The sequence below is a fragment of the Schistocerca gregaria genome, chromosome 2, assembly GCF_023897955.1.
Source record: "Schistocerca gregaria isolate iqSchGreg1 chromosome 2, iqSchGreg1.2, whole genome shotgun sequence".
Lineage (NCBI taxonomy): Eukaryota > Metazoa > Arthropoda > Insecta > Orthoptera > Acrididae > Schistocerca > Schistocerca gregaria.
The window spans coordinates 352,800,749-352,816,354 of record NC_064921.1 but is presented as its reverse complement, the minus strand read 5'-3'; the positions used below and the strand labels follow the sequence as shown (position 1 = coordinate 352,816,354).

Below are 15,606 nucleotides of genomic sequence, written 5' to 3'. Positions count from 1 at the left end.
GGAGATCTGTGTTCAAATCTCACCCGGTCCTGTTATTATTATTATTATTATTTTGTTCACAAAATATCTAACTTTCTGACCGATCACTGACATGTCTATTCGCTGTATTCAAATGTGTGTGTGTGTGTGTGTGTGTGTGTGTGTGTGTGTGTGTGTGTGTGTGTGTGTCATGATGTTATGTCAGTTTTCAACAGCCACGTGTAATGAAGGGACCTCCTGACATATGTAGCTCCTATTTGGTCTACACAGGTACCACAAGCTATGTGTGTTGTGTTCTGTTTGGGAAGTTTTGACTCTTGAATTCCTTCATTGTAAGAATAGTTCACACCTGTTTGTGTTTTCATTTCTGTGAGAGGTCTGCCCAGCATCTCGTCTGATGTCACTATTCATCACAGAATATGAGTCATGTGCTAAGAATATATTACCGTTGTAAGTAAATGTGATGACTAGTGAGAGCAGGTGAGATAGTGCATAAACTTCTCACAGAAATGAAAACAACAAATAAATGGGTTTGAACTATGTTGCAAAGGAGGTATTAAAGAGTCAAAATTTCCAAAATGAGATGCAAGAGGCATAACATATGATACCTGTGTAGAACAAATATGAGGTATGTATGTCGGAAGGTCCCTTCATTATACATTGCTGTTGCAAACTGATATTACACCAAGACACATACACAAATATCAATACTGTGAACAGACAAGTCAATGAATGGACGGAAAGTTCGTAATTTTGTGGAGAAAAAAAAGAATTGAACCGAGGGAGACTTGAACCCAGATCTCCCGTGTTGCAGCCCAACACCATGACCACACAACCACGATGAACGTTGCTCAATATTGCAGATGTTAAATGTGAACCATTCACTGTTTCTATTTTTCTTTATTTTTCCACAGCTGAATATACCTTATTCCTGTTATCATGCTTGATCTGTGACCCAGTTGTGACGGGCTATCCAATGGGCCAGCTTACCACTAAATCTGAGGAGGATGCAATGAGTAGTTTACCTTGTTAGATATGGTGTGTCTTGAAGCATCGAACATATTGGCTTCCTTCGTTATGGAAATATCCACCATATGACCACCAACTTTTTGCTCATGTTCGAATTCACTTAGCTCTGACATAATGCTCTCACAGTTATACAGAACAGTTTTCTGACTATGACTGGCTTTTGCAACATATTGAGGACATTGCACAAGTTTTAGTCAAATACAGTAGTGCAACATGCAAACTTGGCTAGTGCCTGTATTTATGTGCAAGTGGGCATTTCTTGCACTGTTTTTTGTCCAGTTCCTGTACATTACAATACTCTTTAAAAGTGGAGCATTGTCACACACTACACACATTTTACATGTCACTGAATGAAGTGCTCATTTAAGACATAAACAGAATGTACAGTATTTCGCACCTTAGCTGCTCACAGTGCAGCACCTGTAAAACTAACTTTCTTGGAGATGTTGCTGTTTTCCGCAGTGATGTCTTGATTCATCATCTGCTGCTTCAATCATGAATGATAATACCAACTCCGTTTGGATCTGTATTTACTGATTGTGTTATATTTTCAGTTTCCATGTCTTATCAGTGTCTCCCTTCCAGTAGTCATCACACACTTTCTTAAGTAGGATATATTGCCTTTCAAGTCTTCTAATATGACAAGAGTACAAGCAAATAATTCTGTAGCAGAACCAATGTAGCTGTGTCATCTAATGGTCAGCATTATTTGTTAGTTTCGTTAGTAACGATGAAGCCCTGGATTGGATTCTGGGCGACCACTTATTTTTTCCGCTTGTGAAAGGTTATGAACAAAGACACACACAAGGCCAAGTGAAAAGCTGCTTGAATATGAACACAGTGAAGTGAAATCCACCTGCAAGACACCAAAGTAGTGTATTGAATGGCTTGCACCAGTCAAGGTGACTTGTGATGTTTATTTACTAGTAGCAAAAGCTTCATCATTTATTTTTATGGCTTAGGAAGTGAAATGCTTAATGATGACCATGGATATTAGTGTTTCCAAGATTCCAGACCAATTCTATAGGAGTTCGGCCTAGGTAGTAAGGTGGCAGTAGATATAGGACAGCTTTCTTGCACAGTTTTGTCAGTAGAGCAGAGAGGGGAAGATTGGTGGCATCTGCTTTCCTGGTCTCTGTGTAACCATTTTTTTGCCCATTTCTACATGAGTGTCGGGAGAACTGACTGTGCGGACTGTGAAATGAAACAATGTATTCAAAATAATCAAACATTACCTACCACATTTGACAAGACTGCTCAGACACTGTAATTTTCAACATCTATGCACAGTATAGCGTGTATCAAAAATAATAATTTGCTTTGTGGTGTTGGGTGTTATGCCAGATATAAATGTCGTCCATGCACAATATTTCAACAGCAAGACTCGTTGTCTTCAACAGGTGCTACCTGGAACTGCTATTATAGTGGAACGGGTCCATTATATATACCTACCTCCATCTTAGATTCTGGATGTGCCCATTAGTAAGAATCCTGAGATGTTCTGTCTTCAGTCCACTGTGCCTGACTGGCATACTGTTCTCTGCACTGTGTATGTGGTTCTCTGTCTGGGGGTTCAGTCTCCATGTACACATTTTCAGTTCTTATTTTTGTTGTGTTGCATTTTTAGCAACATGCAGGACTCAGTTTTGACGGGTTGGTACCTAGTGTCAAAATTCATGAGGTTTGCTGCCATTATTGTCTCTATTGACTCTCACAACCCTTTCCTAGTATTTGGAGGTCAGAACCATCAATTCTTCATACTTCATATCACGATTAAGATCCAGATAGTGCTTGGCAGTGGCTGACTTAGTTGCCTGCCTCAGCTAGGTGTGCCCCGGATGTTGTTTGCATCTGATGTCCACTGTTCGCCTGACAGTGTCAACCAATGTCCTTATAACTCCAGAGCTCCATTTTTCTGTGTTGGGTGACAACAGCTACTAGCTTGCCTCTGTATGTAGGATTGTGGTACACACTGTGGCCAAACGACCCATCTGCTCTTCTTCTGTCAAGTGCATCCAGAAATGGCAACCTTAGCCAGTTCTAGTGTGAACTTTGAATCACACGAGTCAAGATGTTCCAAAAACTCAGATAGTGCCCCCCACCCCCCTCTTCTTTCCTACCATGAGGCCTTAACCACAAAGGTATCATGTGCATAACTGAGGAAGCATATGGGTTAGTATCTAGCCATCTCTAATGCTTCCTCCTCAAATTACTCCATGAACAGATGGGCAGCCCCCTGTCACCTGACTTTAGCAATGGCCACTCCCTGTGTGTGTGTGTGTGTGTGTGTGTGTGTGTGTGTGTGTGTGTGTGTGTGTGTGTGTTCATATCTCTACAGAAAATACAGTGGAGTCAGTATATGTCTGAATAGGTCCATCAGAACATTGTCCAGGTTCTCCGTAATCAGTTGTAGTTAGTCTTTCAGCGGTATTGTAGTAAACAGGGAGACTGCGTTACAACTGACAATTACATCAGATTCTGCAATATGTAGTTGCTCAGGCATTGCAAGAAATACTCAGAGCTGTGGTCATGGTGAACATGTTTGGCCACATATGAACACAAGAGTTTCTTCAAGAACTTAGCCAGTGGGCATGTTGTTGCACTGGGAAAGCCTTAGGAATTACAAATAATCACTTATTTCTTCAGGCACCATTTGAGATTAGATCCTGTGGGAAACAGTTTTTTCTCAGCTCTCTTTCCTACTCTGAAAGTCTAGTTATGTGCAACAAAAGCTGTGCAAGTTTTGCAGAGATGATTTTCTTTGTAGCAATTAAAGTATCACAGAAATTTCTGCCTAATAACACATTTATCTGTATCATAAGTGAAATATTTATTGTGTGAATTTTACTTATTGTGCTTTAGGACAGGTAAATGAATATTTCTCCACTCAGTATTGCATCCCTCCTTTGGTAATTTGTACACCATTGACTTTTTTCTTGCATGTTTCATTGTCAGTAAAATTAATGGTATTAACAGCAAGTTGTTGTAGCTTTCTGTGAAGGTATTTTTCCATGATCGCTTTTCATGATCACTTTAACATTCCCATTGCAAGTTAACAATGTGTGCTGCTTCGTTTTGGAATGTGATTGTACCTAGTCACCTGACCAAGTTAGCTCCTTTTAATACCAGGTTACCACTTTGCGTTGCCAACCAGTACTTACTTTGTGCAGTTGTGGTGAAATACTAATTCCTTCCACATCTGAGCATGTGGTACACTTAGAGCCATTGGGGCCAATTTGATATTCGTTGCATACCACCTTCACAGTGTTGCAATTTTAATAGCCAGAAATGTAAAGTGTTAATAAAATTGCAAGTTTTATTCAGTGAGTAGGTGTAGGGATTTAGTTTTCAATTACTGTTAATACCATTCATGAATTATCTATTCATATGTTGAATGGACTTTCTGGTAGTTGTATTTTTGTTTGAGAGAGTTTGACAGTATATACTGAGCTTCTAGCTTTAATAACAATCTTAGGTGGAGGCACAGTATTGAAAGGATAATGCAGTATACTAAGGGAATGTGCAGCTAGTAGGAAGATACAACAGCTCATGGTGGGCCATATGTCCATTCAACATATGAATAGATAATTCATGAATGGTATTAACAGTAATTGAAAACTAAATCCCTACACCTACCCACTGAATAAAACTTGCAATTTTATTAACACTTTACATTTCTGGCTATTAAAATTGCAACACTGTGAAGGTGGTATGCAACGATGCCCTCCTGAGTAATCCCCGCCCAGAGATCTGAATGGGGGACTATTTTACCTCCGGAATATTTTACCCAAGGGGACGTCATCGTCATTTAACCACACAGTAAAACTGCATGCCCTCAGGAAAAATTGCAGCTGTAGTTTATCCTTGCTTTCAGCCATTCGTGGTACCAGCACAGCAAGGCCGTTTGGTTAATGTTGCATGGCGAGATCAGTCAACAATAATCCAGACTGTTGCCCTTGCAACTACTGAAAAGGCTGCTGCCCCTCTCCAGGAACCACATGTTTGTCTGGCCTCTCAACAGATACACCTCCATTGTGTTGCACCTACCGTACAGCTATCTGTGTTGCTGAGTCACGCAAGCCTTCCAGCCTTCCCACCAACAGCAAGGTCCACGGTGGTGGGGGGATTCAAAGACTATACAGATGAGAAGTGAAATAGAACACTTGCTGTCATATAAGAAGCAGACAAAGGAGGTTATGCTGATTGCAAATTAGTTGACTTAATGCCATCAAATATTGCATGGAAATTTTTTAACAGAGTCGTACCTAGCCACCAGCAAGGCTGAACCACTTGGAGACATCTGACAGAAGTTCTGAGGAAATATTGTGGAATTTGCACAATGTCATACGGCGGCAAACCCGTGAAGATTATTTACAACATATCCACTGGGAAAGCTTGAAGAGTCACATACCTGAGCTAGTTTGAAGAGGCTTCAAAGCCCTTAGAACATATATAAATAATTTAAAAATAATCAAATATGTTCTGTAAACGACAAAATTTTTCTGCCACGTTGAGATTCCAGGTTCTGACAATGTAATTTACAGAAGTTATGGATGTAATCTTGCCAATTATGCAACATGTTTACTGGTAATATATCATTTATTAATACAAATGGATTGCTGACGTTCTTTTAAAGAAGTCAGGAAATTCGAAACCACAACTCTGACAGAAGTAATATGGAACTGGTGGTGGTGGTGGTGGTGGTGGTGGTGGTGGTGGTTACTTGTGACTAAATCACTGCTGTTAAATTGAGTTTTACAGGAGAGATTTTGTTGTGGATTGTTAGTAGAATGACCTAGTGGATTGCTGGAATTGCCTTCATTGTGTGCAAGATACCACATATTTGAACTGTTTTTGAGTGTTATTCCATAAGTGCTAAGGAAGAGAACTGATGATGCTATCATAAGCACAGTATGATTTCTAAACTTTGCCATTAGTCTTATGAATAAGAATCATGACAAACTATGAAGAAAGAAGAGACCGCTGTTGGCATTGTTTGTTGATTCTCAACCTGTCATCTGTTGTTGCCATCATAATCGCAGTATTCATTCTGAAGACTGATTTGATACAGCTCTCTATGCCGTCTGTCCTGTGCAAGCCTCTTCATTTCCCTATAACTACCTCAACCTATATTTATTTGAAGATACTTCCTGTACTCAAGCTTTGGTGTATCTAAAATTTTTGTCCCATCCTCTTCCTTCTGTTAGCAAATGTGCACTTCCGTGATGCAAGTTGTCATAAATTACCCCCTCCCAGTTTGAGATTCAGTGCCTCGTTTGTTACTATATCTGCTCATATAGTCTTCAGTATTCATCTGTAGAACCGTATTTCAAAAGCTTTATCCTCTTCTAATCCAGATTGCTAATTGTCCATCTTTTCACTTTTGTTCAAGGTTACATCGTAGGCAGACTTTTCAGAAGTAGTTCCCCAGCACTTAAACTTGTTAGATAATACCACATTCTTTGTTTTGAAACGCTTTTCTTGTTTTCATCAGCCTGCAGTTGACATCTCCTCTAGTTTGGATTGTCACTTATTTTGCTGAAGAAATAACTTGTTCATCTTACAGCCTCTTTTTTTCGAAACAATACCCATTTCATTCAACTGCTCTTCAAAGTCGTTTGCCGGCTCTACCAGACTTAACATGTTATTGACAGATGCACAATTTCTCTTCTGTGAACTTTAATTCTCTTTCCAAATTTCTCTCTGATTTTTTTTCTACAGCTTGCTTAATATACAGATTTGAATAGCAATGACAATAGGCTATAACCTTGTCTTATTCTCTTCTCAACTTCTGTTTCCCTTTCATGTCTTTGAACTGTGATCTGGTTTCTGTACAATTTATAGCTAACCCTTTGCTCCCTCTATTTTAACCCTGCTACATTAAGAATTTCAAAGAGTGTCTTCTAGTGAAAATGTTCTTGAGGGGTGAGTGGTGGGGGGGGGGGGGGGGAGGGGGAGAGAGAGAGAGAGAGAGAGAGAGAGAGAGAGTGGTGTTTCATATTTTTAAAGTTACAGTGTACTACAGCTTCATCAGAGGCTTCTTTATTTCTTAGGTCACCCAACACATTTCATTATTGATGTGGTTGGATGTAAAGTACTTTAGTGTCCCAGAACGTAAAGTTTTTTTTTCCCCTTCTTCACAGTTTGAGTATAAATGTTAGTTTTATAATTGTTGCTGTACTTGATATGGTGAAAGAGCCATGACTGACCATGGGAAACTTTTAACTGTAAAGTGGAAATGGCTGCCGGCACTATTTATGCTACAGGACTGAAAACAATAGTCATTTTTAGAAATGTGGCAACACTGAGGTGCTGGTATAGAAATGCAAAATTGCGTTACATGATTGGTTGTGGTAGATGCACAAAGCAATCTCACCGAGCCCAGTTTATGTGTCAGGGCTCTTCTTTTGCCATACTGAATATGGTATTTAATTATGTTACTCCACATGGATTCTCAAATTTATCTTTATAAGGACACTGTAACATTAGGATGATACCAAAACAAAGCTGTGTTGATTGCTGATTTGTTACACAATGAAATTTTTTACTGGAAAATTGTTTTTAAAACAAGTGTTATAAATAATATTGGAACAAAATTGAAACCGGCAAAGCCTACAATGTCACCCAATATGCCCTTCACTGTATATTGAGGTATTCCAGTAGATGCCGTATGATTTAATGTAATTTCTCATTACCTTTTTATGTTTTGTGACTATGACCCCTTAAAATGTGTGTCAAATTCTTCCACTGCCAATGCCATATTACTTCTGTCAGAGTTGTGGTTTTGAATTTCCCGACTTCTTTAAAAGAACATCAGCAATCCATTTGTATTAATAAATGATATATTACCAGTAAACATGTTGCATAATTGACAAGATTACATCCATAACTTCTGTAAATTACATTGTCAGAACCTGGAATCTCAACGTGGCAGAAAAATTTTGTCGTTTACAGAACATATTTGATTATTTTTAAATTATTTATATATGTTCTAAGGGCTTTGAAGCCTCTTCAAACTAGCTCAGGTATGTGACTCTTCAAGCTTTCCCAGTGGATATGTTGTAAATAATCTTCACGGGTTTGCCGCCGTATGACATTGTGCAAATTCCACAATATTTCCTCAGAACTTCTGTCAGATGTCTCCAAGTGGTTCAGCCTTGCTGGTGGCTAGGTACGACTCTGTTAAAAAATTTCCATGCAATATTTGATGGCATTAAGTCAACTAATTTGCAATCAGCATAACCTCCTTTGTCTGCTTCTTATATGACAGCAAGTGTTCTATTTCACTTCTCATCTGTATAGTCTTTGAATCCCCCCACCACCGTGGACCTTGCTGTTGGTGGGAAGGCTGGAAGGCTTGCGTGACTCAGCAACACAGATAGCTGTACGGTAGGTGCAACACAATGGAGGTGTATCTGTTGAGAGGCCAGACAAACATGTGGTTCCTGAAGAGGGGCAGCAGCCTTTTCAGTAGTTGCAAGGGCAACAGTCTGGATTATTGTTGACTGATCTCGCCATGCAACATTAACCAAACGGCCTTGCTGTGCTGGTACCACGAATGGCTGAAAGCAAGGATAAACTACAGCTGCAATTTTTCCTGAGGGCATGCAGTTTTACTGTGTGGTTAAATGACGATGACGTCCCCTTGGGTAAAATATTCCGGAGGTAAAATAGTCCCCCATTCAGATCTCTGCGCGGGGATAACTCAGGAGGACGTCATTATCAGGAGAAAGAAAACTCGTGTTCTACAGCTCGGAGTGTGGGATGTCAGATCCCTTAATCGGGTAGGTAGGTTACAAAATTATAAAAAGGGAAATTGGGAGGTCAATGTATGATATAGGGGGAATTAGTGGAGTTTGGTGGCAGGAGGAACAAGGTATCTGGTCAGGTGAATACAGGGTTATAAATACAAAATCAGATAACGGTAATGCAGGCGTAGGTTTAATAATGAAGGGGGGAAAAATAGAAATACGGATAAGCTGTGACTAACAGCAAAGTGAACGCATTATTGTAGCCAAGATAGACACGAAGCCCATGCCTGTCACAGTAATAAAAGTTATATCCCTACTAGCTCCTCAGATGACGACGAGATTGAGGAAATGTATGATGAGATAAAAGGAATTATTCACATAGTTAAGGGAGGGGAAAAAATTAATAGTTATGAGGGACTGGAATCCATAGTAGGAAAAGGAAGTGAGGAAATAGTAGTGGGTGAATATGGGTAACAGAAGAGATGAAAGAAGAAAATATTAAAATTAAGTAAACGAAGCAGGTGAAAAGGAATACAAATGTCTCAGAAATGAGATTGACAGGAGGTGGAAAATGGCTAAACAGGGATGGCTAGAGGGGAATTATAAGGATGTAGAAGCATATATCACTAGGGTTAAGACATATACTGCCTGCAGGAAAATTAAGAGAACCACTTGTATGAATATCAAGAGCTCAGATGGAAAACCAGTTATATGCAAAGAAGGGAAAGCAGAAAGGTGAAAGGAGTATATAGAGGGTCTATACAAAGACAATGTACTTCAGGGCAATATCATGGAAATGGAAGAGGACATAGATGAAGATGAAATGGGAGATATGATACTGTGAGAAGAATTTGACAGAGCACTAATTCAAAACAATGGCCTGGGAGTAGACAACATTCCATTAGAACTACTGATAGCCTTGGGAAAGCCAGCCCTGACAAAACTCTACCATCTGGTGAGTAAGATGTTATCAGACAGGTGAAATACCCTTAGACTTCAAGAAGAAAATAATAATTCCAATCCCAATGAAAGCAAGTGTTGACAAGTATGAAAATTACTGAATGATCAGTTTAATAAGTCATGACTGCGAAATACTAACACGAATTCTTTACAGACGAATGGAAAAACTGGTAGAAGCCAACCTCGAGGGAGATCAACTTGGATTCCGTAGAAATGTTTGAACACGTGAGGCAATACTGATCCTAAGACTTATAAGATAAATTAAGGAAAGGCAAACCTACATTTCTAGAATTTGTAAACTTAGAGAAAGCTTTTGACAATGCTGACTGGAATACTCTTTCAAATTCTGAAGGTGGCAGGGGTCAAATATAGGGAGCAAAAGGCTATATACAGTCTGTAGAGGAACCAGATGGCAGTTACAGGAGTTCAGGGGGCATGAAAGAGTAGTGGTGATTGGGAAGGGAGTGAGACAGTGTTGTAGCCTATACCTGACGTTATTCAATCTATATATTGGGCAAGCAGTGAAGGAAACAAAAGAAAAATTCGGAGTACGAATTAAAATTGGTGGAGAAGAAATAAAAACTTTGAGGTTTGCTCATGATATCATAATTTTGTCAGAGACAGCAAAGGACCTGGAAGAGCAGTTGAACGTAATGGACAATGTCTTGAAAGGAGGACATAAGTTGAACATCAATAATGGAATTTAGTCGAATTAAATCAGGTGATACTGAGGGAATTAGATTAGGAAATGAGACACTTAAAGTAGTGAGTGATTTTTGCTATTTAGGAAGCAAAATAACTAATGATGGTCGAAGTAGAGAGGATATAAAATGTAGACTGGAAATGCCAAGGAAAGTATTTGTGAAGAAGAGAAATTTGTGAACATCGAGTATAGATTTAAGTGTCGGGAAGCCTTTTCTGAAAGTATTCGTAGGGAGTGCAGCCATGTACGGAAGTGAAACAGGGACAATAAATAGCGAGAATAGAAGCTTTCGAAATGTGGTGATCCAGAAGAATGCTGCAGATTAGATGGGTAGTTGATGTAATTAATGAGGAAGTACTGAAAGGGATTGGGGAGAAGAGGAATTTGTGGCACAACTTGACTAGAAGGGATCAGGTTGTAGGTCATGGTCTGAGGTAAGGTATCACTAATTTAGGTTTGGAGGGTAAAATGTGGAGGGTAAAAATTGTAGAGGGAGACCAGAGATGAATGCACTAAGCAGATTCAGAAGGATGTAGGTTGCAGTAGTTTCTCGGAGATGAAGCAGCTTAAAAGACGACAACAATGACATTGTCTTTGAATAAAGAGTGGGTCTTTAAAAGTGGAGAAACTCACAGTAGATCATTAGCATCAGTATGGTTAAGAATGTGGGAAGGAATTTTGCTGGGTGTGGCTGTTTTAAGAGGAACCATCTTAACATTGATGGAAGTAATGGTTTTTCTTTTTAATTGAGTTCTTTCTGTTAATAGGATAACAACTCATGTCAGTTGCTTTGTCAGGACAATTGTGGTTTAATTTGCGTCCCTGGTAGTTTTTTCATTTAGTGGTAATTAACATAAACAGTTGCTTCTCTGTGACTGGAGTTTCTGGGCACTGAGATACTTATTTCTTCTGTTGCTACCTTCCAACCATTCTTCTTCAAACTGCACTCCAGAAACACTGCTTTGAAAATTTATGGTACAAATTTTTGGAAACTTTTTCTTTTTACACTCCATTTAATACTTAAGTTTTTTCAACAAGGGACAAGTGTTACAGAATTGACTTTGTTCTCAAATTTGAATCTTGTTACTAAGATAAGTGCTACTTACCATTTTCAAGTTGGACTGAGTAGTGTATCGTGATACCTGCGGTGAGGATTGCAGAATATATCAACAGTAATTCATGAATTTGTTTCTTCTGAAGTTGTGTAATGTACATTTTTGTAAAATATTTGGTGTTGTAATTCAGGTACCATTATTAGCATTAGTGTCTCTTTACAGTTGCATTTGCAAACTCTACATCTAGTAAGAAGACAGAAAGCCCCAACACAGGTGAGGGGCCCGTGTTACGCCGGACCTCTCGCAGCAAGGCCACCACGGGTTCGTGTGCCAGTAGCAGGTCAGTTTTTAAATGTGTATCATTATTAATTTGGATTAGTTTGGTTCAGAGCAGTAGTCATTTGTGACATGTACTTACAAATTGTTCCTGCTGTGAATCAATTGTATCCATTTCTATACAGAAAAGTTCACTATTTGTTTGTATTGGACACCTTACTTTAAAATAAAAGTTTCAAAAAGTTGTTTTTGAAATAAAAATAGGAAAATGTTGTTCTTGCTGGGCATCAGTGGTAACAATCTTAGCAGCAGCAGCAGGCAGACAAATAAAAGGGGACATGAATATGCACTTGAGGAACTAAAGTTCTTTTTTAAAATGTGGTAAGGTAAAGCGGAGGTTTGATTTAGTGCCTGTGTGACTTTTCTTTGTAATTGCCAGGTAGATTTATTTCTACAAAGTCCAATACTGTGTGAAAGGCTAAGTAGGAAATCAAAGCCACCAAGGAATTCCAGGAATTGAAGAGAACAGAAAATGTGAGACATTAGAACTGACAGTTTAATGGTGATCGTAGTAGATCAGAAAGAATCTAGAAGTACACATAAAAGCAGTCAAAGTGTAGAAAATGAGAGACACGCAATTAGCAACAATGAAGTATCAGAGATAAAGGAAAAAGGAAGATAATGAAGGGATTTGAGGTTGCTGACAAGTTTGGAAGAATGTGGGATGCCATCTCAGGTTTTCAGTTCTTGAGAGTTGCTGGCATTTTGCTGTTGATTTGCCTGTTTTTTTGTCCTGTTGCTTCTTCCCTACTAAAATCTTGATTAGATCCATTTTGTTGAATCCAGTTTTGGTAGTTGGAGGAAACACTAAAATCAGATGCCAAAAGCCTCACATCTTTGTCACATTTTGTTTTTGTCTGCCTGCTGGTGCCTCACAAGTAGCTATTGTTTCTACTTTAATTATAGCTTACATTATAGTTTATAATTGACACTAGCTTTGAATCATGAAAAATTAATGGGTAGGCTACAATGAGCTAAGTGAACTGTCAAAATTTTAGTGCTTTAAATCCATAAGAATTCTCTTTGGAGAAGTTGGTTTGCAGGAGAGGAGAGGTATGTGTGGTGATAAAGGGAAATCATTAGATTGTTCCACGATAGAAGAATCGTAGGGAGAAAATAGTAAAACAAAAAATAAACATTGATGTAAACTGAGGTGAAAACAGCAACAATACTTCTCACCCTTCAAATAAAATTTGATTTATTGACCTAGAATGTAATTGCCCAATTCTTACCTGTCAGTTCCAACATTCAGTACATACTGTTTTAAGTTCTCTCTTCCGCCATGTGTCATGCCCTTGTTGTTGCAATTAAAAAATACATTTTGTATAAGTTTATCTGTTTTTATCCTTTGTTGTATAAGATCTTTCATTCAAAGGGGTACTCAATTTAGAACAGATTTAGAGAGTTTCAAAAACTGGTTTATCATTGTAAGGCTTATTAAACTTGCAGATACATAGGATTTAACAGAAAGACATTTTAAAAATGTAAGCAATTAGAGTATGAAATTTTGAACATGTAGCTAGAAATACGAAGTTTCTACAGCACTATCCATTTTCTATGCATTTGGTAGGCTAAATGAAACTCTGGAATAGTGTGGTTTGGAAAACTTTTGGTAATCATAGAGTACAATCAAATACTGTAAACCGAACATCTGGCTTCACTATTGTAGAGTAAATGTTCAGTGTGACAACCATGAAACTTTCTTATATGATGCGCAAAGACGAACTATGTTTTGCCTGATTCTCTGAAAGATTCCGCACTCTTATCTGATAGTATAAAATGCTGTAAAGATATGCTCCATAAGCTCAGACACTGTTGCTACTGAGTTAAGTACACAAAGGATTTAACATAATCTTAGAGGAAAATGTTAAGAGGGGTTAGGTTAGCAGAGAACACAACTCAAGGGAATGGGCATGCCTTTCCAGTTACTCTCTTCCTGAACTTGTCTGGGAGATGCACCCTGACGTAGTTGAAAGTGAACGACCTCCAGTAGTTCAGGCAAGGCATTGTCCAGAAAGTCTGACTACCGTGCACTGTTCAAATGACGTGGTAAAATGTGAGCTCCGTAATGTGACGTCAAAGAATTTCAGCACAAATGTTCCCTGAGAATCTCCCCTAGTAACTTCTCATTTCTCTTCCGAAATGAGATCCATCCTTCATGAAATCCTCCCCACTCCACCAAGAGTGTCTTTCCACCGTCCACCTAACCTTCGTAACCTTTTGGTTCATCCCTATGAAATCCCCAAACCACCTTCCCTACCCTCTGGCTCCTACCCTTGCAACCACCCCCGGTGTAAAACCTGTCCTATGCACCCTCCCACCACCACCTACACCAGTCCTGTAACCCGGAAGGTGTACACGATCAAAGGGAGAGCCACGTGTGAAAGCACCCACGTGATTCACTAACTGACCTGCCTACACTGTGACGCTTTCTATGTGGGAATGACCAGCAACAAACTGTCCATTTGCATGAATGGACACAGGCAGACAGTGTTTGTTGGTAATGAGGATCACCCTGGGGCTAAACATGCCTTGGTGCACGGCCAGCACATACACAGACACAAGCAGACATTTGTAAAGGCAAAGAATTCGGGCAGAGATGTCAGTCGAGGCGGAAGTACAGAGGCAAAGAAGTTGTTAAGACAGGTGAGGTATGAGTGGCGGCAACTTGAAATTAGCGGAGGTTGAGGCCTGGCGGATATCGAGAAGAGAGGATATACTGAAGAGCAAGTTCCCATCTCCGGAGTTCTGACAGGTTGGTGTTAGTGGGAAGTATCCAGATAACTCGGACGGTGTAACACTGTGCCGAGATGTGCTGGTCCTGCACCAAGGCATGTTTAGCCACAGGGTGATCCTCATTACCAACAAACACTGTCTGCCTGTGTCCATTCATGCGAATAGACAGTTTGTTGCTGGTCATTCCCACATAGAAAGCGTCACAGTGTAGGCAAGTCAGTTGGTAAATCACGTGGGTGCTTTCACACGTGGCTCTGCCTTTGATCGTGTACACCTTCCGGGTTACAGGACTGGTGTAGGTGGTGGTGGGAGGGTGCATAGGACAGGTTTTACACCGGGGGCGGTTACAAGGGTAGGAGCCAGAGGGTAGGGAAGGTGGTTTGGGGATTTCATAGGGATGAACCAAGAGTTTACGAAGGTTAAGTGGACGGCAGAAAGACACTCTTGGTGGAGTGGGGAGGATTTCATGAAGGGTGTGTGTGTGTGTGTGTGTGTGTGTGTGTGTGTGTGTGTGTGTGTGTGTGTGTGTATCCTGATGAAGGCCCGTTTGGCTGAAAGCTTTGTTTAACAGTCCTTTTGTTGTGCCTGTCTGCGACTCAGCATCTCCACTATATGGTGAGTAGCAGGTTAAAGTTACTCATAGTTTCCCCAAATCACTTAAAGGCAAATACCAGAATGTTTTGTGTGTGGATGGTGTGCCTTTCCCAATCTGAGCTTGGGCTCAGTCCATAATGGTCTTATTGTAAAGAGGATGTTAAGTTCTAATCTTCCTGTCATCCTTGGATATTTGCAGAAAAATGATGCAGTTTTTTTATTGTGTGTGCCCAATAATATATACAGTAAATAATACTGAAAAGAAGTTTAGATTTGATTCACAATATCATGCAGGAAATATTAGAAAAGTTGATAGTCATGACAAATAGTAGTGGTATTTTATCCATTGTGGTAAAATATAAGATCTTTGAACAGAACACAAGGCAAAATTAGTGGATATGTGCAAAACAGAAAGTAGTTAGCTGAATAAGATTGATATCTCACACTGTTTGAAAGTTAGGGA

General features: G+C 39.5%; 1 protein-coding gene across 15 annotated transcripts in view; it reads left to right on the top strand.

Annotated features, from left to right (window-relative positions):
* Positions 1-15,606, top strand: part of LOC126337040 (E3 ubiquitin-protein ligase TRIP12) — a 215,765-nt gene that overhangs the window by 29,182 nt on the left and 170,977 nt on the right. For all 15 annotated transcript variants that reach the window (XM_050001352.1, XM_050001355.1, XM_050001353.1 and 12 more), the window contains one exon: positions 11,700-11,817. In XM_050001352.1, the coding sequence (XP_049857309.1) occupies positions 11,700-11,817 (118 nt within the window). The remainder of the gene's footprint in view (positions 1-11,699; positions 11,818-15,606) is intronic.